Source organism: Contarinia nasturtii, unplaced genomic scaffold (genome assembly GCF_009176525.2).
Source record: "Contarinia nasturtii isolate CC-2019 unplaced genomic scaffold, AAFC_CNas_1.1 Cnas_scaffold_187, whole genome shotgun sequence".
NCBI lineage: Eukaryota > Metazoa > Arthropoda > Insecta > Diptera > Cecidomyiidae > Contarinia > Contarinia nasturtii.
Window position 1 is genome coordinate 1,369,835 of NW_022197544.1, and position 25,628 is coordinate 1,395,462.

The 25,628-nt window shown below is 32.6% G+C and overlaps 3 protein-coding genes across 3 annotated transcripts; 2 read left to right on the forward strand and 1 right to left on the reverse strand.

Moving 5' to 3' along the window:
- Positions 1–3,333: 3,333 nt before the first annotated feature.
- On the reverse strand, positions 3,334–6,168 carry LOC116352504 (juvenile hormone esterase-like). Its single transcript, XM_031785152.1, has 10 exons — positions 5,907–6,168; positions 5,687–5,837; positions 5,322–5,624; positions 4,955–5,239; positions 4,741–4,856; positions 4,560–4,673; positions 4,322–4,497; positions 3,815–3,913; positions 3,621–3,743; positions 3,334–3,545 (listed from the first exon to the last, which is right to left on the reverse strand). Exons 1-10 carry the CDS (start codon positions 6,087–6,089, stop codon positions 3,383–3,385), a joined length of 1,713 nt encoding a protein of 570 aa, XP_031641012.1. The 5' UTR covers positions 6,090–6,168; the 3' UTR covers positions 3,334–3,382.
- Positions 6,169–8,714: 2,546 nt separating this feature from the next.
- On the forward strand, positions 8,715–9,784 carry LOC116336721 (piggyBac transposable element-derived protein 4-like). Its single transcript, XM_031760786.1, has 3 exons — positions 8,715–9,253; positions 9,321–9,741; positions 9,773–9,784. Exons 1-3 carry the CDS (start codon positions 8,751–8,753, stop codon positions 9,782–9,784), a joined length of 936 nt encoding a protein of 311 aa, XP_031616646.1. The 5' UTR covers positions 8,715–8,750.
- LOC116336641 lies at positions 9,751–10,896 on the forward strand. The gene is made up of 2 exons (XM_031760614.1): positions 9,751–10,081; positions 10,152–10,896. Exons 1-2 carry the CDS (start codon positions 9,787–9,789, stop codon positions 10,745–10,747), a joined length of 891 nt encoding a protein of 296 aa, XP_031616474.1. The 5' UTR covers positions 9,751–9,786; the 3' UTR covers positions 10,748–10,896.
- The last annotated feature ends 14,732 nt before the right edge of the window (positions 10,897–25,628 follow it).

Below are 25,628 nucleotides of genomic sequence, written 5' to 3' on the forward strand. Positions count from 1 at the left end.
TGGAATGAAAAATATTTCGAATATAGGTGAAAAAAATTCACTCAAACTAGCGTCGGACATAATTTTGAGAGGAAAAAAATGATAAACTCTCAGAAAAGGGGGTTGGAAGGGGTCAGGGTAAAAAAATAATGATGCCATTCGATAAATCGTTGAAAATTACCTTAAGAGCGACACCTATTTGAATTTTTTTAACGAAATGGCGATAAAGTAACGTAAAATAGCGTAAATAGCGTGATTCACATCACCCGACTAACGCTATTTTGTTTTATTTACGCGGAATTACGCTTCACTAACAACACATGAGCAAATCACAAAATCTCTTTGGATTATTAAAAATAAACAAGAAACCAACACTATGAATATGTTTACCTTCAAATATGTTGAAAAAATTTCACAAAAACTCGTTTTATGTGATGGCTTGGAAAAACTTTTGCAAACTAAATTTTCACTCTATTGTCGTAGAGAAAAAAAACGTGCGTTTTACATCGTGAATGTTTTATAGAAAACAAGGTAATGTCAGTGCTATAGCAACTTATGACAGCATCTGTCATCGTTACGTACGAATTTTAAGGCTGATTCACATCACCCGACATTACTCTACCTCTGGATGTAAATAATTACATACGTACTTTTGTCCAGTTATGACGGTTCGAAATAAATGTTCAGTGCTGCATCATATTTTTCAATATAGCATGTTTCGCACTAAATAAATTTTGCAAAAGGATAGTAAGTGATTCTTAATCAGTTGTTAGAAAGGGATGCATGTTATAACGATTTTTTCTGGAATTGGGCTTTGGTGGATCCTAAGGATTTTTCAGAAAAAAAAATTATGTAACGTTCTTCAGATGCCGTTTTTGTATTGCCATATTTATTCTTACGGACACAAATAGTTTCACATGTAAATATAATTGAAATGTCCTTGATAATAGTTGAATTTTGATTTGTCGTCATTTGGATGAGTGCATCCACTTCTGCATTGCTTGCTTTCCATTCAATCGACTCGTTCATGCATGATATTGTTTAATATTTAAATTAATTAAATTTTCCCTGTAATTGGGAACGAAAATAATTGACATGCTTCAGATTGGTCGGTTGCATCGGTTAATTGATATATTCGAAGGTAATTCACAACTCTATTTGGGCAATTATTTTCACTCACTTCCGCTGAATTGCGAATGTGCATTTTTCGAAAAATCAAATAAATATAATTTTTAATTTACAGCACATTTTGAATCGCAATTTTTTTAATTTCAATTTTGTTCAGTTAAATAATTTGATTTGATATCTAGATCAGTTGTGTGTGAGTTCAAATTTCTGAGCAAGAGGGGTGGTTGTTAGTTCTGAAAGAAAATTTCCACCGTGAGGAAATAAAATTAAGTTCGGAAGAGTTAGACGAATGTATAACAAAGATAAATAAAATGCGAATGAGCGTGAGTGGGTTTGATACAAAAAGCATAATTATTGCTAGGCAACGACAATCATATGAATGGCTGAGAATAATAATGACTCACGCCGAAACCGACTCTTTTTGCTCAGTGTCTAGTGGCTAAACCGAAAGAGATAGTTGTAAAATTTCTTGATGTAGTTTGAGATTTAGTAGTGATCTCAAACTTTACCAAGAAATTTTACAACTATCTCTTTCGGTTTACAGTCGGTTTCGGCGTGAGTCATTATTATTCTCAACCATTCATATTTAGTTTATGGTAGTTGAGTGTTTATTTATTTTGAAAATTTTAAGTGCATTGAAACTTTGTTTCGAATTGAAATGTAATTTAAAATAATGTACCACTTTAAATTATATGTTGGAAATGTCCACTTGTGTGTCTACAAAATGATTAACTTTAATAAAAAAGCATTTGATTTACCGTATTTTTTTATTTGTCCCCGCCAATATAGCTTATTTAAGAGAGCCTTTTACCATGGTTCATGAACAGTTGTGCATGATGAATAAAAAATTTATTTTATTTAATAAAATAAAAACCAGCGCCAATTTTGTAAATAATTGTAACGAATATAACACAAGAATTCATTTTTTTTTCTCAATAAATCAAGTTCATTAGCAGGTTGGAGAAATGGAAATTTTAAAAGTAGAAAAAGTCGTGTGAAATTGGACCATCCTAATTTTGTATTCGATAAAAATGGCCAGTATCTATCCCCTAGGCTTCACCTCAAAAACATATTCTCCGCCAACAATAATGCTATGTCGGAAACAATAGCTAAACTCATGTAAACTGTTGACAAATCAGAGTAAAGTGAACAGGCATATAACGTTCGGCAGTGGCATTGCTTCAATGCATTTCGATTCAATTCTAATATTATAATGTTAATTCGTCCCAAATATTTCCGTCGTATATTCGGTAGTATGGGACGTGTGTAAATGTGTACAATAGAATACACGTGTTCAAGAGAGTAAAGAAGAAGCTGAGAAAAGGGAGTGCGAGAAAGTGTATGTATTTGCTACGTTTGGCTTTTTAATTGTCCATTTCTTTGCATTTTATTTTCGGCATTTCAGCTATTATTTAATTTCATTAAATGCTAATTTCCCGTGCTATACAATTAAAATTTTCTGCTGAAACACTTTATTTGTAATTAAAGAAAAAGCAATTAAGCTTAATTACATTTTCAGTGAGTGAACAGAAGATACGTAAATTCATTTCTCTACACATGCTCATTCTATGTCTATCTCAATTTTGTGTGGCCCTTTTCTGTAATTCTGTATCGCCCTGAATCGCGACGTTCCCTGTCACATTTGTATGTGTGTGTGCGTTTGATACAAATGAATATTTCATTTGTGCTGCATAACACGCAGCACAATGTATTCAATGCTATGCATTCGACCATACTCTATGTAAAAACGATCTGATGACAATCGCAGTTCAGAAAAGCTTGATTTTCTCGATTGAATTGAGCCGTGATTTAAGATGCACAGGCACATACATCAACTTAAAACTTATACTTACAAAATACCATCACTTTCCGGAACCAACATTTGGGAATATTTCTACCTACATTGTGTGCGAAAATACCTTCAATATTTATTGAACAATATTTTGGGTGACGTTTTCTTTTTGGTATTCTGATATATAACAACTGGCGTTTCAATATATTCAACTGGAGTTTCTAATGTTTCATTTATTATTGCATAAACTAGCAGATTGAAGAAATTATGAAGCATTTTATGATAAAACTCCTTCATTTTATAAACACTATTGCAATTAAGTGTATAAAACTTATTTAACATGAATTACAGTTCAATTGGTTTGGATGAAAATAAACTTTCTTGAATGACAAATATTAAATGTACATTTTCAAAGAACGGAAAGAGTACAAAGATATAATTTATAATGTAATAATTTTTATTGTATAAAATTTTAAGTGCATTCTAATATTCGATAACAATGTGGGGTTTAAGGTATTCAGTAACTTCATCCCACATCTCAATTGCTTCATTCTTTGGTCGTACGATCGAGGCTAAACCATTGTTGGTAATATCAACGCATTTAGCATTTTCCACTGATTCAACTGGACTACTGTATGCCATAGACCTGAAACCAATAACGCGACACATTTTCGTTAAGATCATATGAATGTGTGAATGGTATTATTATGATTTTGTATACCCAGTTTTTAGAAAATCAGTGTATAGTTTCGTCACAAATTGCCATGCATTTATCGTCTTTTGATTGTTTACATTGCTGCGATTGTTCAAGACTTCATCGTATATTTTTTTGAATAGATTTGCTCTGAATTTGTTAAATGGAAAATAATACGATTTATCGCATTTAAAATATATTTGGTCACATCATCGACTCACTTAAACATGTATCCAATATCTTCGATGTGACCCATTCTTTCCACCATTTCCAAATGTCTTGATTTTTTAATAATGTTTGCACTCAAATTAATATCGAAACTATAAAAAATTATCAACAAATAAAAAATACATAACTTTACGTTTTTTATGAAAATAATTCAAACAAAAATTGCATAGCCTCTCATTACTTCTCTTCCTTGAAAAAATAAAATGATAGAATTGAAGACCTTTTTGGTCTTTAATTTTCGGAAACCAAATTATTTTGGAATTTCTGAAAGATTTACAATAATCCGCCCCTAGATCTCATGTTTTTCACGAAAAGCGCGCTTGCCGAGAGCCGCTCCTAGCTGTGAACGTGTTAAGGTGATTAACGTTGTTTGTATTAGTGTGATTAATACGAATTCAGGAGCGGCTTCTGGCAAATTCTTTACGCTCTTCTCAAGAACTTCCCAAGTGCGTTTTCAAGCTCTGCAAACTATGAATATTCCTTAAAAATAATGTGCTTACTGATGACAAAAAGTTTTTGATACATTTGCATGCAGCCGCATTGTTTCATAAAAGGGAACAAGGAAATTAATGTCTGACTGCATTTGAACATATTGATTAAGCCGTGCGGGTGTTGCCTCAATGTCTCCATCGCCAAAGTAAAACTTCTTTATTTTAGCTTGCATTGCTTTGTATCTCTGTAAATGAAAAGAAAATTTTTAGTATTTTTTTTTTTAAATGAGTGCAAATGAATGAATACATCATCATTGGATTTTAGCGCAAGCCCATGATATGGAAGACCAAAAGGGGAATTGTTTTTCATTGATTCAACCCATCCATACAGATTGTTGGGATCTAAGAACATCATATATTCCTGAAATTTTACATTGTTCATTTTCTCATAAATGGACTTGAAAGTTGGAAGTGTCTTATAGACTTACAGCACTTGTTATGCCGAAAATAGCTTCAACATTTTTACAGTGAGAACTAAATCGATTGTTTGCGTAGATGTCATGTGGTTTTTCAGTTAAAAATGGCTGATCAGATTTGTTTTCATCTGGTAAGGAGTATTGATAATTTAATCGAATTAAATAACATTTTCGTTGCTGATCTTGCTTATAACAGTATAAAATAATAATAAAAAAACAAACTCACCTTCAATAACTGGTGTCCAGTACACCTCAATCAAACCATTGGAAAAATCATAAGTTGGTGTTTTCTCAACAATGAGCTGCGTTGGAGCATTGATCATGAAATTTAATATTTCTTTTGGACTTGTTCCATTACCGAGTTCAGCTTTAAAAGTTTCTCTTAACAAATCGAGTTGGTTATTTTGTTTGTGATGTGCCCAGTAATTGAAAGCGCTTCCACTCCACATGATTGCATGGTTAATATACTCACATGAATTGGATAAAATTTGTAAGTGTGCCGAAGCTGCGCCTGTTTTTGCAAAAACAAACACCGTTAAATTATTGTATTTATGTGAAATTTTATCGTATTCAAAAAGAGAAGAACTACTTTCCAGCACTTTCTCCAAAAATCGTCAAGGACTGCGGATCACCACCGAAGTATTTAATGTTCTTTTTAACCCACTTCAATGCTTCTCGTTGATCTTTGAGTCCCATATTGCCCGTATAATTTTCTAAATCGAAATTGGCAAAACCAAATGGACCCAAACGATAATTGAGTGTTACAAGAACGACATTTTGCTCCAATATAAAATCAGGTCCATAATATTGATTGGTACCGTCACCGTCAACAAATCCACCACCGGGTATGTTAAATATCACGGGTAAATTTTTATTGACTTTAACATCGTCCATGACTAAAGATAAAATGAGCGAGTGTATTGAAACAATTATTTTCAATCGTATTTCACAAAATTACCTGGTGTGTATATATTTAGAAAAAGGCAATTTTCACTTTGCTTTTGTCCATCCAGTCCCATACTTCTGCCGTCAGCAACTACAATACAGGAATTCTGATATGTGTCATTGGTCACGAGTGGTTTTATCCATGGTTTTACTGCACGTGGTGCCTGTTTACATCAAAGTTGTTTTATTAATTCAAAATATAATTGTATTCAATTCGCTTTTCAAAATATTACTTTAAATCGTAATTCTCCGACTGGCGGTTGAGCGTAGGGTACTCCTTTATATGAAATATAAGGTACTTCATTGACAAATGTTTTCTGTGAAACTCCAACGATTGGACCAGAATCTGTATTCACTGTGAGGTGTAAATGACCGCAGCAAATCGTCGAAACAATCGAACAAAAAAATGTCAACATTTTTAAAATGGAAAACAAAAAAAAGTATTCAATGACTGCAGCACTCTGTTTATTGCTAAATAATTTATATGTGCTTTTGCTTATGAATCTAGATATGACTAAATAATACTGGTACATGGAACGTACTTTTATTTGGTATAGCACCATAAATGAAAAATTTATCATTTTATTTCACAGATTATTATATTTGATTACTTAATATCAGTGCTACTTAAACGATGATTTTGAAGAATAGTAATCTATAATATTTATAATTAATATATACTTAACCTTTTAGGCTAAAAGAGAATGTTGTAAATAATAGACTGGAGACAACTGAGTGGAGTGTATGACTAGGGGGCAGACACGTGGAATAGAATTAGACTTTTAGTGTAAAGATTCGAGAAATTGCAATGAAATAGCGACGTCTGTGAATGGATTCGCTTGGAATAGCGAAACAGTGCATGGAATAGCAAAAATTGTTTCACTTCAAATCATTTGACATTTCTTTTGACGTTTATTGATGGATAGTGCGGAGTGGAATAGTGCGGAATAGCAGAATTAGCATTTTTGACGGAAACAGTGCATGGAATAGGAAAAATAGTTTCGATTTCACATTTGTGTTTTTGGATCAGTAGAACAGCTGGATTAGTAAATTATATAGTGGATTCGGAATTTATTCTTTGGTGTCTCCCCCCTAGGTGTATGAATGTAACCGCATGTATTTTATTAAATAAATGAATTTGTATGCGTATGCCACTATGCGGCTTCCGCACTTCACCTTCCCATTTAGAAATGGGCTAGGTTTACAATTTTTGATATTGTTTATTTTTATTGTTTTACATTTATTGTTATAAATTGATAATGAATGTTTTTGAAAAGATGTAATATATTAGTTAGGTTTTGATGGGTTTTTCTCCCCATTTATAAACACAATTGTGAATCTAATTCATTCGAAATTCGACCAATTCATTTAAAATTGTTTATTTTTACATATGTTTTGGATGATTTTGCTAAAGTGTGTGGATGACTAATAATCGGGTAAAACTATTTTCTGAATTGTCAGTTTTTAATTAAATTGTATTTTAAATAAATTTATTCCAAATTACTGAAATTCGTAAAATGTACAACACAACCGATACAAATATAACCAAAGTGCAATGTGCATTTTAACTTCTGAAATACTTTGATCCAATGAACGTAGTGATGTGTGAAAATATTATTGACTCGAAATGATTTCGAAAATTTGGTATTAATTCGGGAAAAACTATTTTCTGACCAGTAAACATATCGAAGTGTCACAAAAAGTTAATAATTTCACCTAAAGAGGGGAGGAGGCGAAGAAGAAGGAGAAACAGATATACGTTTGATTTACATTGTAGTAAGCGCGTTTTACATAGATGGTGTTATAAGTGCGCTTTGTACTTGACTTGTAGTAAATAATAGACTGTAGGCAATGAGTGTATGAATGCAACTGCATGTACTTTATTAAATAAACGAATACGCATGCGTATGCCGCTATGCGGCTTCCGCACTACAAAGTTTTATGTTATTTGTCAAAACAATAATATTTGACAATCAATTTCAACATTGTACTAGGGGCTTTTATCTTCAAATGTATACGATTTATACTCTAAATAGTGAACTATATTGCAAAATCATCTGTAATACGCGCAAATAAATGTGCATAACTGCATATATTTGGTGTATATTTCGTGTATATTTCGTATATATTTCGTCTATGGCATGTTTTTTTGTTCTCTTTTGTGCGGATCTTCTTCGATTACTTTTCCGAACACACCTAGTGTGTAAGGTAAGGTATTGGAATCGGTCAAAAAATTAACACCCTCAAAAAACATGTTTTCTGGGTGTTTTAGGAGCCAGGGAACACGAATCTAGCGTTTTTTTGATGTCCGAATGTATGTGCGTGGTACCCTGTGCCCTGTTGACAGAGTGAAGTGTCATGTCTGGTGTGATGCCCATGGATATCCATGGGAAAATTCAATTTTTCTTCCAAAAGTGATATTTAATGTATTCTTAAACACTCAAAAATGTGTATTGGGGGGTTTTTGGGTACGAGAAAACCGAATATGACGTTATTTTCGCGATACAAATAACTTTCGACACACTTTTCATACAAAAATTTCAAAAAAAATGGATTTTTGTATGGAAGCCATGCCTGTATGATATCGTAGTAATGAGCTGAAACTTTGCACAGGTTATTTTTATCATACAAAAATACCATTTTGAGAGTTTGAAGAGATTTCAATGCATATTAGGGGTACCTCCCAAACAAAATTTTGGATTTTTCGCTCAAAAACGAAATTTTTTATGGGAAGTACCCTTAACCTTTATATGCTCCTGGTGTAGAAAACTACGCATATCATTTTTATTTTTTTTCGAAAAATTCTAAACCAATTTTTATGAAACTTCTTGACTTTAATTTTTGCTTTATTTTAAACATAAAAAAATGTTACCCGATGTCAAAAGTATTTTTCGCATCGGAATATTAAAAAAATTACATAGACTACCTTCAGTGAGTAGATTTCTACTCATATGGGATTTCAACGTATTTGACGGAAAAAACGTCATTCAGTCAACGTTTGTTTGCAAGTTTAGTGAGTGTGTGCAATGTAGTGTATTGTTATGAAATTTTCTGAAGAATAATTTCAAAAATATAACATGGCTAGACCAAAATATCTTACACAAGAGGAGTTGGAAACACTATTGAATGAGACTGACGACGAAGATGCCGACATTAGCGATGACGAATGTGAATTACAAGAAGACAGTTTGATTGAAACAAGTGATTCTGATGTTGAAGAACCGGACGATATCGAAATTGATGGCTCAGCAGACGATATTGAAATTGATGAAAATGCTGATCCAACGTTTATTTCAAAAGATGGCATAGTTTGGAACTCTGAACCAGTGACAGATCGAAGTGGAAGATTGCGTAAAGAAAACGTTATCACACTTCGTCCGGGACTAACAAGATTTGCAAAAAACCGTGTTGATTCTATCAAAGATGCATTTCTCCTTTTCTTTCCATCACCAGTTGAAAACATTATTTTGAAGAATTCGAATGCGTATGCAAAGGCGACGTATGGCGAAAATGCCATTGAAATCGATTCAAACTTATTACATGCGTATATCGCTGTACTAATCTTGGCCGGTGTATACAGGTGTGTTGTTGGATTTTTCTTTCATTTTTTGAGATGATTTTTATGTTTGGGTTTTTATTTTACCTAGATCAAAAAATGAAAATTTGGTTGATTTATTTGACGGTGAATATGGCCGTCCAATTTTCAGAGCGATCATGTCAAAGAAAACATTCCAATACATGAGCCGAGTTATGCGTTTCGATGATGTCATGAACAGACGACAACAAAAATCCACCGACAAGTTTGCACCAATTCGTGATTTATTCGATAAGTGGTCGGAACTTTTACCTGATTTCTACAATCCATCTGAATGTGTCACTGTAGACGAGCAACTTCTTGGTTTTCGTGGCCGATGTAAGTTCCGGCAATACATGCCATCCAAACCAGAAAAATATGGCATAAAATTTTGGCAATTAGTTTGTTCTGAAACATGTTATGTATGGAAAATACAGCCATATTTGGGAAAAGCCGTTGGTGTTGATTCGGCTGAAAAAGGACAAGGTGCATGCGTAGTATTGGATCTTATTGGCGGACTGAAAGGTCACAACGTAACAATGGATAACTTTTTCTCATCTTATGAACTTGGGCAGAAATTGCTATCAAAAGGTCTCACAATGGTTGGTACGATGCGAAAAAATAAAAGAAGCATTCCACCAAAGCTCCTTGAATGTAAAAAAGTTCCTTTGTACCAGTCAACTTTTGCATTCACGAAAGACACAACACTCGTTTCATATGTCGGACGAAAAAACAAGTGCACGATTTTGCAAAGCACAATGCATAGTTCAAATGATGTAGGATCCGGCGACAAAAAATTGCCCGAAATTATAGAATACTACAACAAAACTAAAGGTTTGTCAAATGCTACTTTTTGATGGTAATTTGATATTTTTTCACATGATCTTTGATTTCTTTTCTTTAGGTGGTGTGGATACGGTTGACAAGATGCTTTCGTGTTACAGCTGTAAGCGCAAAACAAATCGTTGGCCTATGGTCGTGTTTTCGAATATAATCGATATTTCAGCCTTGAACGCATTTGTCATTTTCAAAGAAGTGTCACCGAATTGGCAAACAACACAGAAAACTACATTACGACGCAATTTTCTACGGGAACTTGGATATTCTCTTGCGCAGCCATACATGGATATGAGAAAAGGTGTGCCACGATCTGAATCATCAGCATCGCTTCTTTCAGCGAGCCGAGAATCCCTACAATGGCGTGAAAGTTCACCAGCTATTCAGTCTTCGTCTTCCTCCATTTCTCGTGAGTCTTCGATGTCACGTGAAGGTTCACCAACTTTGCTACCATCTACATCATTCGAAATTCCTCGTAAAAGAGCAAAAAGTGTTCCATCGGTGTCGAAAGGCAGATCAAGATGTCACATGTGCTATACTGAGAAATCCGCCAATAGAAATAATATGCATGAAACTATCTGTTGTTTTTGTACTAAAGGTGTTTGCAAAAGCACCCATAATCGAAATGTGTGCGTGAAATGTATTGTAGAACGCCTACTTTAAAAACAAATCACTTTTAATGTAATGATTTTTGAAAAAAATCAAGTAAAATCAAAAATATCTTCAAAAAATCTGTCAAAATATGTGTTTTCCATACAAATTCCATATGCGTAGAAATCCACGCACAAGGGTAAAATTTGTAATTTTTTTTGAAGGGCATATGAAGGTTAATATGCATTGAAATTTCTTCAAACTTTCAGAATGTTAATTTTTTGTGAAAAAAATAACCTCTGGAAATTTTCAAATGATTACGATATCATATAGGCATGGCTTCGATACAAAAATTCCCATTTTTAGTAGTTTTTGTATGAAAAGTGCTTCGAAAATTATTTGTATCGTAAAACTAATGTCAGATTCAGTTTTCTCGTGAATTCTCTGAGTAAAAGATTTGTAATAAATGCATGTTGTGGATCACGGTGCGGAAAAGTTCATCTTACGGATGTAAGACATTTTATTTTTTAGGAGGTATTATACCCGTTATCTTCATAAAAGTATATTGGTACTTGTAACAATGAAACTTGTAATCTTACAATTATCTTCATTTTATTACGGCGTAATAATTACGCACAAAAAAACAATCTGAGTTTCAATTTTATTCATCACTTCAACTTATCTACAACTTATCTACAACTTTTTTCATTTCAGATATAGTATTTGGGGATTTTTGCTTTACTCTATTTTTTTGAACCTTTTGAAATTTCGCTATAGATCGTCTATCAAGTCTATTCATAACTTGCACTGATTGATCACAATAAGTACCTCGATACCATTCAATGTGTATTTTAGACGCTTTTTTCCTTCGCTTTATGTGATTGTTTCAATATTTTTATTTCTTATCTCCAATATTACCAAAAAAATCCACAAAAACAGTCAGTTGAATGGAGCAAAATGCGTCTTGCTTACACTGTTCTTATAATTGCATTAATTCTCAAGATGAAAAACTAGTACATTCAGTGTAGAAAAGGCAATATCTTTATTTTTCTTTAATTTAAGCCTTTCTACAATATTTTTACTGAAATTGATATTTTTTTAATTTAAATTTATTCAGCATTCTTTCTTGCAACAGGCGCATCCAGTTGAACATTTTTTGGGTGACGATGATGATGATGACGACGATGACGACAATGACGACGATGATTTCTTAGCCAGTTTGGAGCACTTGGCAGACTTGATGTCGATTACTTGTTTAATGTCTTCGTATATCTCGAGTACACATAATCTCTTGTCGTGGCCCAATTTTATTTCGACCACAAGTTCGTAATTTATACCGGCGACAACTTGTTTGAATCCAATTATAATTTTTTTGACTTTTGTCTTTTTATTAAAGAATCCAGTTAGAGCTGGTTGTATTTTTTTCGGCAATTTTAATAATTCCGGCTTATCAATTTTCGACCAACTACCTGGTGCTTGAGCTTCAATTGTTATAATCATTACTGCCAACAAAATTAGTAATGCAATGGGTGAAATGTGCGTTAAACGGGCCATTTTTTTAAGTAAAGTTGAATTCAAATAAACTTATAATTGTATAATCGTATATGCACAGAACGTTTTTAGTACTAAGCAATTTAATCATCTGCTTTCATTTATATATATTATAAACATTTTACCATATGGTTCAACCTTTTTAAATTCATTGGCGTAATGATTGATTTCAGCAATCACATTGACTATTTTTGAATTTATTGCTGTAATATTGGATTACCAATATTTTTCATTCACGTAAAAGCGTGAATTTCAGGTGTTGAACGATATACGTCAAGCAAGACAATACGTTTTATTGACAACCAATGAATGTTGAAACTTTTTGATCATCATGTTTTTTTGGATATATGTTTTTAATACAAGTTCTTTTTTCAGTGGTAAAAAGTATGTTTTTTTGAAGAACAAAGCAACCGGTTCTTCCGAAATATTCAAAAACCATAACAACTATAACAATTCTAATTTAATATAAAATGTGGTTTATGATTAATTGACCATTGCGTCTCGAGACCATTTTTTATGCCATGATTCGTTTGTTCTTCAAAATTCGTCAAAGTCTGATTCTTCCATCTGACAAAGAAGAGAATAGTGTTTTATTATTATTATTATTATTATTTATTATGGCCGATTTTTGCGGCCAATGTGCGACGGAACATACATGTTTCCGAATCCAACAAATTCGACTAATTCAAAAAGAAGACTTGAGCCTCTTGTCATTCAAAAAGTACTTGCTCATTTAAATTGTGAGAGTTTTCAAGTTGAAAATGCATTCACAAGAGTAGATAGAACTTGTTCCACATGTAACAAACAACTCACGAGCATTTGGATAGTAAACGATGCAAGCATTTACCCTATTCATAATGTGTGACCTATTTTCGAATAAAACATATGAAAATTCGCCACAGAACGAGGCAATATAAAACACATTATATTTATAAATGTTGAGTATTTGTAATCGGTTGGATGTGAAAAGTACGGTTCTGATCAGTGCATCGCAGGTAAGTGAAAACAAAAAAAAAGAATGAATAGCGAATGAGAAAATGTACAAACTCATAGCAATGTTTGCCTAGGGGATCGGATCTCGATTAAAACGTTGCGATGTCTGAAAAAATTCGAGAATTCAGAACAAGTGAACTGTTTGCGAATTGTTGCGACTTTTTATTGAAGTAACCATCTACTTTACAGCTTCGATAATCTTTGTCCAATCTCAACTAGATCATTTCCCCCCGATGTTTGCTATGCAAATTGAAGGCGAATGGCTCGACTTCATAGACAAAATTGAAATCAAGCCCAAAGACGTTCTGCAGCACAAATACATAAAATGTATGTCCAAAGGATGGAATAAAAAAATTTGGTAGAATTGCGATTGCGAACAGAAATAAAAGAGAAAATAAAATTCAAATATAATAGCATCGGAAACTGCCACACGTATGTGCTGGTCGATGAGCGCATCACATCTCCAGCACTACTGATCGCATCATGTACCATTTCTGCAAATTGGCCGAGAGAACGAGAAAAAATGGAGATGGCAAGCGTGAGACACAAGTAATTTTCGAACATTTTCTTAAAAGCTGTTTCATGTATAACTAATTCGCAAGTCAAAACTCACAGAAAAACACACATATTTTTCTTTTAACATAAACGTAAGAATAAGTGAAAGCAACATAGATCTACTTCCGCATTCGTTGCGTCTCCCCGACTCAATCATCTCGAAACAAGACTCATCTAAGCAAGTGCATTTCACCGTCATCGTACGAATCATTCTATTGATTCCATGTTATACAAACTCTATGCGAATGAGTGTGTAGTACACACTGTGTACTGGGTGCTTGATACCCCCAAGAGAATGCAAAAGAAAAAAGAATGTAATGGCCAACGACAAAAGAAAAAAGAAAATAAACCAAGTACACACACATATATGATATATAATATATCCACCAATAAAACGAGAAGTATACGGTCTCCCGTAATTTTTGAATTTGTGCCCATTTGGATATTACGAAAATTAATCCACACGTAAAATAGGCACACATGATTCTTTCTTAAATTTTAAAAAAGTAAGTCAAAGAAATCAATTTATAGTGTTGGCATCACATTTTTGCATCTAACTAATTTATTCGCCACATCCAGGTGCAATCCAGGTGCAATCAAGGATATTATAAATTTCGACATCATCAAATTTCAAAGAACAATGCCAAAAAGTGAGCCAGCTGTCATTGCTTGCAAATTTGTCAAACCCTGCGGCTATCATAACAAAACAAAGTACGTTTAATTCACGATAGAAGGATTCACCCGAAAAATCAAATGATATAAATATAAAAATTATTTTTTTTTTATTATTCCAATTATTTCGAATAATCAATACTTTTTTTGTATTATCATCGTTTTTAATATTTCCATTTCAATTTATTTAATTCTTTTTTACGATCATGCATGCGATGCAAATGTGCCGTTTGAGAGTTAAACGCACTCTGCTCAGTTATGACAAATGTAGGGTTAGACAAACTCACAGTCAAAAACTGCTGGCTCACTCGTTCTATGAAAAATTGACATGGTTCTTTGAATGTCAGAGCATTGTGTCTATTTTCATTTAGAAAAACTTTGAAAACAAATATTCAAACCAAAAATGATTTGATCCGGTTTGTTTTACTTAGTTACATATGTTATGTATGTTTCGTGAATGGAATCCATATATGATAACTGATGTTAGAAAATATAGATAGCTCTGGCTGTCAACATGAATCAAAATACATGCATGTAAATATATAAAACTAATTGAGACACTGACTACATTTTAGTCATATTTGTATATTGTACCGCACAGAAACATTATCAAATTAAAATAAGTACATTTACAATACGTCAGCCTTAACATGCTATTTCCATATTCACACTACTGACCTAATATCATATACAAATGTTTCAGAGAAGTTATTATAATTCAAATTACATTAGCTATAATTCATTATTTAATTTAAAAAAAAGAAATAACATATAGTGAAATAATGAAATGAATGATAGATAAGGTCCTACAGTCGTTTTATGTGAATGTAAAACTTGTTTACATCGACAAATAAATAAAAGTTTTTAAATGAAAATTCCGAAGGGACATTCTACCATACAATATTTAAATAAAAAAGTAATAATGTCTTCGTTATTTCATGTTTCATTTGTGCGTCGTTTTTTTTTATTGTTCATTTTATTTTATTTTATTTTCGGCAAGCAGCTACAAATCTGATAAATTGATCATAAAAGTACTTCGAGTAAACAGTTTTGATCAAGTGGCTTGAAGAGTTTCAAAAACAAAGTTTCAACATTGATTCGGTATTTTCAATTTCAAATGCTTGCCCAATGCAGAATTTGTGCAAAGGTTAAAAGCTTTCTTTCAGGTCGCTGTGCGCAATATATTGCATTATACAGTGATTTTCTATTATGATGGAATATACAGCACATATGACTGACGCTGAACACTATCCACTTCGCATAGACACAAGCGAATTTATTTCTGATGAAAATTGAACGCATACACAGAAAATGTTGTTGAATGCCAACTTGTATTTCTAGTCATCGTTGAGGATATGGATATATATATCTATGTGTGTGTGTGTGTGTATCTGCGTTGTTATGTGTATCTTGATTTCCATAATATACGGAACCTTTTAGAAGCATTAGTGTCAAAAATAAATTGATGTATTGTCCACTACTGTCTTAGTATTAAACCGTACAATTTGGCTAAAAGCATTTTCTTGCTTGTGCAACGCATTTCATATGTGCTGAAGCAATAGTTACAACCGAAACAACAGCAATAGCGCATTGCATATAACGTTGACTGATGATTCCAATAATGAGCTCTTTTATCTGACGATAAGAGATTTGCAATTGGAAAGATGTGCCCCAAATTAGAATGAAGCTTGGCCATTCAACACAAAAACACATTCAAACTTTGTATCTATCTAGTTTTATTTCTATTAACATCCAAAACACTTTTCGAAACAAATTTAGTAAAAACTTATTTTTAGAAGAAACATTGCAGAGAAAAAGAAAAGAATCGAAAAGCATTTCAATGTAAGCAAATTATTATTGCTTATGTGAACCAAAAAATTGAATCGATACTTAAAACATGATACTAATATAACTAATTACGATTGAATCGTTATACAAATAGATTTCGATTCATTTAATTTTGATATAATGATGAAAGCACAAACATTTTCAATGAGAGGGAAAGAGAGAAAGAGAAATGATAAGAACAACGTAAAGCCGCGGATTTTCAATTCAATTTGAACAAACGTGTGACACGGTGTAGGTGTGCTAAACGTTTTATCACTATTTATTTGCATGCATGTTTTTTTTTTGTAGTGGCTACATCAACACGCTATTATGAAATCACCCAATTTGTGTTGGTTTCACAGTCAATTTCAGTATTGAGTGCGGATTGCGAAATCAATGGCACAAAGCGCATGCAGCCAACACACATCGACCATCTCAGCACGCGCTCTTGGGGAAATCAGCGAAATAGATAAGGTATGGAAAAGTGAAAATAAATAGAAAACAAATTCGTAGAAAGTGAATATAGAAAAAAAGAGAAAGAGAGAGAATAAGATACAACGCGAGGAATAAAAAGCCGGACGAATGCCAACGAGAACCAATGTCAGAAGTGGTTTTTTTATGCCTCCTCACATTTATTTATCCCTCTTGTCACAAGGCATAAAAAGATATTGAGTTTTCAAATAACAGAAATCCATTTCAATTTAATATTCCATTTATATTTATATCCTTTTAAATTGGTTGACCAGCTTTCATACCACTTTCCAATTTCGGGTTCCTTTTCCCTTTCCGCCCGTTGGTCTCAGGAACTGTGTACTGATTCGTGTTGCTCGTCATCGTCCGTATACGTCCGTATGGCCATACACTCATCGGTATCGTTCGACTCCTTACACACTCTTATCCTTCGTGTGTGTGTATCTCTTTCTTACCATTTTACATTCGTCTTTCCGTATTCAATTCTGTCTCATTTCTCACCGCTTCCTCAATACTCTCAAACTGGTCGCTGTGACTTTTCGTTTTACACTCGACAATCTTTACGATTCCATTTTCTTTCGATTTTGCTTGTTGTCATTCTTTTGGTTGTTGTTCTTGTTATTACCATTGTCGTTGCTGTCGTTCTCTTTGATTCGGTTTTTTTTTTGCATCCAAACGATGGACATTTCAAATGAATGGCATCAAATTGAAACAAATATTTTATAATAATTCAATGACGTTAAAATGTATTACATTGCATACGAATTGTTTATTGTGTTCAATATTCATTCAAATCGAGTGTCTTGTTAAAAGTGTCTTAGATGAAATTAGTAGTTGTGCAATTATTTTCGTAGTTTCGTTCATTCTAACCCTCCTGAGAAAATTTGCGGTTTTTTTTGTGTTGAATGCTGTCAACGTGCCACTCAAAATGACTGGATACGAATCAGTCCAATTCGTTGAAATTCGCTCGGACTGATTTGGTCGAAATAGTTGGATAATATTGAGTTGCTATTCTTCCTTATGCAAAATTGTTCCTCTCATCTAAATAAAATTTATTTCCAATTTGCGATTTTCAAATTGAATTTATATTTTTATTTGCCCAGAAAATGTACACAGCAATACCAGTCGATGTTGTGAAATAGAGATTTTCGGATCATTTCGAATAAATTGGACACACACTAAAAATAAAAAAAACTGAAATTGAACAAATCCAAATCTGAATAATTTTGTTGCCTTTCTCTCTTTTTCCATTGCTCTATAATTCTCTTTCTCCTTCTTTTATTTCCATTTATTGAACGCAACCACACACATATCCGACTCAGGTATTTTTGATTGGCATCAATGGAAATATAAGCTTACGCGCTCGAAATTTCTTTAGGGGATTCCGAATTTTGGTACTCATGCATACGAGCCAAATAATTTGCCATGCGTTTTTTTGCTCTCATTCTTTACATTCTCTCTCTCCCTCTCTCTCGCTCTCTTTCTCTCTGTTTGTTGTCTTCGAATCGGGTACAAAGTTGAAATACATTTTGTATCGCCGTTATGTCTAGCTCAGTTCAACTAGAATAAACTGGAAGAAAACCATTCAGTGCCAGGTTCTGTATGATAAAATACATACAGAGACCAATTTTCTGCTTATTCGATATTAGATTGTAACAAAAACAACAACAACAACAGCACAATCTACATGCAGCATACCAGACACGTAACAAAATTGCATATATTACAATTTATGGCCCGAACCATTCGATTTGCGAACGAAAATGTTATATGCGCTTCACTATACATTCAAAGAGATTGAGAGATTAGACGATTGAAGGGGAATCAATCTGCATTGAGCATAAAAGAATCTAGAATGTCAAAACGATGGTTACGCTTACATCGAAAAACATTCGAAATCAATACAAACGGCTCTTCATTCAACCAGTGGTCACTGTAGCTTCATTACAAACGTAAATAATAATATTTATTTACCTTTTTTCGATTATATTAAATCAGTGTCACACAATTTTAATTAAATTAATATTAATTTGAGAAATGTGATTATTTTATGAACGAGGAAAAATATGGTATTTGTTATATATATGATAAAACCAGCGGATATGTAAATGAACCAATTTATAAGTGATCAATAGGGTTATTAGAACAATTGTTCGATACTCAAATTACAAAACGACCACGCCACCAATTAGTATGTCGATGTATATGCACCTATTGGCCGTCTATTGTATTTGATACGTTTAAATGCTTCGGAGAATTTGTGGTTGGCAAAGTAAATATTAATTTGTTTTAGCGTCGAATCTACCTCATCTCGTTCAATTCTTAGTATATTATACAAGCAGCATATATACTACATTATTATTATGATTATGATTGTGATTATTGTTATCATAAAGTCTTTGGCAAAAAGCCAAGCAATTATCTATAATAAATCCCTTATTCTGTTTGCAGATGCATTATTGTTATCCCAAATGCATACATCTAATTACATAAACATTCAAACAGCAATCTTTCCATGGTGCGTGACAGAAATGCAATACAGCTTCGACAGAAAGATATGTATGTCAAGTGAAACGGAACAACGAACGCATGCATATACCTGATTTGTTTTGTTAACCATCTTATCAATTTAAATGAGAACAACAAAAAACGGACATTTTCAATAAAAAAAATGAGGAACTCTCTCTCTCTCTCTCTCTTGTCAATCGCAAACAAATTTGAATTTTGAACAACTCGATTTATTAATGTGCTATTAGTTCGATGTCATATGATTTGAATGGCCAAATCAGAAAAATCTCACTAAACAATTATATGTGCTAAAGTAAATTGAAAACAGAGAATTTGAGGTCCAATCTCAATTTTCCGCTTGCTAAATCTTTAGGTACAAAATTTCGTCGTAATCAACTCCTGAATTATCGATATTTTTGTAATATCCATATCCGAATCACTTTACGAATGAATATTTGGATTATTGCTCACAGACATGTTATCTAATACCGATTCTAAATTTAACTATTTGAAGACAGACCCAAGATTTTAGATGGGGGTAATAACAACGTAGCGTCACCAAAGCAAATCAAATGTTGTTAAAAAGATACATATAAAAACACTATACTTTTCAGAGGTAGTATAATGAATTTGTCCAGTTGAATTTTTGAATATATTATCCAAACATGTATAAATAACTGTGCGAAAATGTTTTCATTCGTTGTCTGATTCATTCAGATGGAGGAACAGAGTGTCTGTCGCGCCAAAGCGTTCTAAAGTTGGAATAAACAAAGAATTTAATGTTGATTTTAATGGAAATAAGAAATGCTATAAAGTATTTTATATTTAAAGCTTGAAATCGTTATTATCTACGATTTCTTGTATTATGACTTTCTGAGCGAAAAAGAAAGAACATTTGGGAAAAAAGAAAAAGAATTCCCATGATGTTTAAAAATCGCGGAAAACTCGAAAATCTATTCATATAGTAAAATTGAACAGTTCGCATGTAAAAAAAATTCCTGGTCGGAATGAAGTCGAATAGTTTAAATTCAAAATGAAATGGGTAAGAGGATGGATTTCGAATGACATTTGTCCACAAGTTAAACAAATTTGACAACAAATCCTTATGGACCATGATTTCAAAGTAACAGCACATTCTTATTTCATTGCAATACTACATTTGTCTGCACATTAAATAATACATTTAGTTTGTTCGCCGTGCGCCGAATCGACACATAAATAAATCCCATTTCAATTTTACATAATTCCCAACTTCTTCTCTATTGACTCGATCTTCATTTTGCGTTCATAAGGTATGACTCGCATCTTCTTTTTTTTCTTTATTTCATTCAGTTACATTGGCGCTTTATTTTTAAATCTAACGGAGAAACGGCGGAAGATTTTATTACTTTTGCAATCGCATTGAATACGGTGTGTATACTGTACGATACGGTGTGTATGCTGTTCAACACTCACATTTCCGTGTGTGCTTTATCTGCTTTATCTTTGCGCTTCGTAATGATTGTCGATATTGTTTCAATTCTTTCCACGAGTGTCCATGTTGCATTAACATTTGCATCGCGGATCATCCCATTGGATTGACTTTATGTAGTTGCTCTCATATACTACTATATTTTCTATACAATATACTATGGACATTGGCGAATTGTTTGTATTTCAATCGATCAAGAAGTCTGGTTTGCTACTTCAACATTTTATTTCATTTCCGTTCCTTTTAAAATCTTTCACTTTTCTTTGGATCGCGTTTCGGACTCATAGAAAATGTCATTTGATAGATTTGTACATTTTGATGGTGGTTTTTATCAGAGGTCCAGGGGTCAGAATGGCATGTCTGAAGAATGCAAATTGTAAAAAGAATCGTCTATTTCAAAGTTAGAGCCATTTTTTGGTTTTCACTTTCAAAATTCTTTCAAGTTGCTAGTGTTTTTAAAAATGTGGATATTAAGCCCCTAGATTTTTCGTAAAATTTTGAAATAAAACACTTTTGGATCGTCAAAAACAATAAATAAATCGATAAACCCATCAGAATTTGCAAATATATCAAACGACGTTTTATGTAAGTGTTTTTTTAATTTTAACATTCAGCATTTGATTGTGTGAACACTTCTTTTTATTCGGTCTGTATGATGTATATGTTTGGTTTTGGTATATACATTTTATATTTCACTTTTTATGATGATACACTCTTATCAACCAACACTTGTGGATTTTACTGCCTGACACATTCGAAGGAACAATGAAAGAGTGTCAGAAGTAAGTAAAAATTGCTTTCCATAGACATATAATTGTAATTACCTGTACATAAGACCGATTCATTGACCTACATGTAATATAAAAAATCCTTCAAACGTAATACAGAGAAATTTATTGCATTATTTTTTTTTGGATTTAATTATTAAAGTATTTTCTTAATTAGAATATATATATAGTTTTTTTTTTTTAAATTGAAACTCCTTTAACTGCAATGTAAACTAAGTGATGAAAGTGCCTGACAATGATATTAAATAGAATCTACTATCCCTTATATTGAGAAATCCTATATACTACTTATTTATTCACCTACCTATCTTATTTAAATCAAAACTCAAATTAATTACTCATATTTAACTTATTGCTTTGATTGTGAAATCCTAAAATTGTTAAAACACCTAAGTTCAGCCAGCATTTGGCGGTGAAATAAATAAATAAATAATATATTTTTTTTAATTTCCCATATAAATACGTAATTATAATGTAATGAAAAAGTCCACAAAAATCAGAAACTGCTTCACAGTTTAAAACTCGACGTTATTACCAGAACGGAAATATGTTTGAGATTAAAATCATGAAAAGCATACCAAACTATTGTAAAACTATAATGTGAGCGGGAGTCATAGCTGTTCACGAACCGTTCGTTCGTAGAAAATGAAATGTTCGGATTGTTCGTCATCCATGGATTACTCAAATGGTAAAAATTTGGACTGACGTGGAGTTGTGGAACTGCACGAAACTGCGTTAAACGAGAACGAGAACAGTATTAAGGAACATGCGTACGCATAGTAGCCATTGCGTGCATTTTGTGTTTTGTATACTGTTTTCTTTTATTTTCACACAGCACCTGTGAACTTACGCACATTTTAACCATTGGGTTAGCGGCTTATCATCACTCGGGTGTTGTGGCCCCCTGCGACAGTCAACATTTTGCTGATTCTTCACGATTTCCAATCGGAAAAGCGGGAAAAATCAATTTAAAATTTTCCGATTTATATTTATGGTCGCAAAATTTCTTTACATTGAGAAACGTCAACAATTCGAACATTTTCTACGAACGAACCAACGTTCGTGGACAGCTATGCCATGAGTTAAGAGAAAATTGTTAAAAAAAAAAACTTTTGGAAAATTGCTAATGATAATTACCGACCGCTAGCTTGTATGATACATCACTTTTTTGTTTGCATCGTATTCACAAAAGCATCGTTGCCTCAAATCATAATTAATAAAAGCAGAATAAATAAACATTTCCATTTTTTTGTGATAAAACTTTATTCAAATATGTATAAATTGTTGAGTACCAGTTGTACACCTGGCACTAATTACTGTCGCAATATGTTTTAATATTAATAATTTATCATTTATATCTAATTTACTTGTTTTTATTGCAATTTTAAATGCGCTTCCTGAAATATGTTGCGCTCAGGCTGGTCGGACGAATGGTTGGCAAATATGGAAATGCACAGACTTTTGTAAACTCTGATTTAACATCTCAAATACGATTTTATACCATTATTTTGCCTTTAAATTAAACAACGAACAAAAAAATGTATTCATTTCAAACGAAAATATATAATTTTGTTTATTAATAATTTATAGATTAAAATCGTTTACTTCAATATGTAATTTTGAACAAATTTCATCCCTACCAGAAAGAATGATGCACCATTAACGCCCTCTTTTACTTTTTGAAATAGATACGAACCTAAGGAAAACATTTTACAATTTGGAATTCATGAAAGCACTGTTTTTTTTTCAAACTGCTTGCTTACTTGAAGAAATTATATTTCTGATTGTGGTAAAGACCGTATGAGTGCTGCAGCGCTCATCTAAACCACATTTTCGATATAAACTATACACCGTATAATATACGTTGTTCGTAATCCACTATTGATTTTGTTTTACTTGAAATCATCGATTGGCGTTCAATCGCATATTGTTCGATGAAAATGTGAAATTGCATAACAATCGTTTTGCTGTCGATAGATTAAAGTATTTTAAGTATAATCAAACATCAAATACCTATACTTTAAATTGAATTCCATTTAAGTAGCAATAACACGAAAACGATTTGGTGTGTTTGCTTTTAAACATGGAAAATTGATTTCGCTTATGCACAATTGCCCAAACTCTAAATGCATTTAATTTACAGTTGAAATTTGCTTAATGCATTCATTTTAAAATTAAAACAATCACGCCTGTCGCATGTAAATAGTATGGAATTCGGTAGGTTTATGTTGATCAAAACAATGGGATTAAGCTCTTGAAACAAAAAAATTATGACTGATTATAATACTTTAAACTCATTGGATCAAATGCGTTCGACCCAAATCCAAAATATAAAATAAATCGAGATCTAGATAACAAAAAACATCCGGTGGCCTGCAAAAATGATCAAAATTCATCGGCTTCAGTCGAGATCGTGAAAAATGCTTATTCAGTTGATTATTATAGTGAAAATGGTAGCAATCGAGCATTCAACTTCCAACCGAACATTGACATTTGCCAAAGTTTCCGTTCGCCGGTTGAATTCATATTAAAGTTTTTGGTTTATGGAACAATTTATCTTAGTAAACCAAACGTATGCGCCTGATGATTCAAACTCAAAATGGGGTGATTTAACGAATTTTATAATGGTAAATGCAAAAAAGGAAGACATACATATACAGTACACTACATGTTGGTTATGTATAGTGTACGAAGCATTTCTTCAATTTCCGTAAAATATCACGATAAGTTTATGTGTAATGGAATTGCATTTGCTTAATCGGTAAATATTCTGTTAGTTAGAAATGGCAATATGTAGTTGTAGCATTGCAACTTTTATTGTTTTGTAACTTTTGTGCTTTCCTTTTCACCGTTTCATAATCGTTTCGGATATTTCTTACGCAAAAATGGAAATGCAACATCAGTATCAAAAACAGCAACAACAACAACAAAAATCAATCACCAAAGCGTGCAGCTTCAAAACGTTTTACTGCGTGTACTGTGTGCAGTGTGCACACAAGACCGAGAGTAGAAAAGTTTATTTTTTTTCAGATTTTATATGCTTTGCACGGAACAAAAGGTAAGTGAAGTGATTTGCATGATGCCGTTCATTTATAGCCAATGCAGCTGACAGGTAATTAAATTAATTTTGATTTTGAGCTGTTATTATTGCGCTTAACGTAACGGATGGTTAAATCAATACAGCCATTAATGCGTGTCTTATGTTTTTGTTTGTCATGAAGAATAGTTGTAGCTTTTCAAAGCAGGCATGCAGTCAGTAAATGTGATTAGTGTGCTGCACACTGGATTGAAACGTGCACAAGAAGAATGCGCAAATGAGTGCCACCGCACCGCACCACATTCGTAAAGGTAACGATCAAAGTTTTTTCTTTTAATATTAAAAAGTTGTAATCGTTTTTTTTATTGACACAAACGTTGTTAAAATATCAAGAGATTGTACACATTTTAACTTTCCACTTTCAATCAACGGATTTTATGCAATGCAATAAAACTGTAAAACGAATAAATATTTAAGGCATTATTAATGGTTCTTGCATTAAATCTATTAATTGAATTTATCACTCACGCATTTTAATAATTAAATCTATTTTCATGTAGATGCGAACAATAATCAAAAAGAAAAAGGAGAAGAACAAAATAAAATGTGAAACCAAAATTAAATCAAGTCGAGTATAAAATCTTGGTTGGTTGTAAGCCAATGAAAAATCACAAAGAAAAAAACATCAACGGTGAACTATCCATCAAAAATTAGGAAGTTGAAAGCCAATTTTCGACCCGACATTTGTAAGGAAAAAAGAAGAAGTTTTCCAAATCAGAACGCTTAACTGTCGACACTCCAAATCAATAAACGACGCACAAAAGAAATCCGAACAATTCGAAAGCAACAAAAGAGAGAGTGCAAAAAATGTAACCATTTTCAAATGTCCATATCCGTTCTTCAATTGAATTTTTGCAATGTAGGAGAGAAAGTAGAGCGGTGCAAACGATGATGATAGAAATGCAGCAAAATAGCAACAACAATGACGACCAACACAAAAAATCACATCCATCGGATACAGTATATATATGCGTGTACATCATATGTAGAAACAAACAACGGCGAAAGAGGAAAGAAGAA

Coding starts and splice junctions, on each gene's coding strand:
- LOC116352504 (XM_031785152.1), bottom strand. CDS start 6,089: ATGTTGACATTTTTTTGTTCGATTGTTTCGACGATTTGCTGCGGTCAT. Junction 4,498..4,559: donor CGCTAAAATCCAATGATGAT/GTATTCATTCAT, acceptor TTTCATTTACAG/AGATACAAAGCAATGCAAGC. Junction 3,744..3,814: donor GATATTGGATACATGTTTAA/GTGAGTCGATGA, acceptor TAACAAATTCAG/AGCAAATCTATTCAAAAAAA.
- LOC116336721 (XM_031760786.1), top strand. CDS start 8,751: ATGGCTAGACCAAAATATCTTACACAAGAGGAGTTGGAAACACTATTG. Junction 9,254..9,320: donor ATCTTGGCCGGTGTATACAG/GTGTGTTGTTGG, acceptor TATTTTACCTAG/ATCAAAAAATGAAAATTTGG.
- LOC116336641 (XM_031760614.1), top strand. CDS start 9,787: ATGGATAACTTTTTCTCATCTTATGAACTTGGGCAGAAATTGCTATCA. Junction 10,082..10,151: donor ATACTACAACAAAACTAAAG/GTTTGTCAAATG, acceptor TCTTTTCTTTAG/GTGGTGTGGATACGGTTGAC.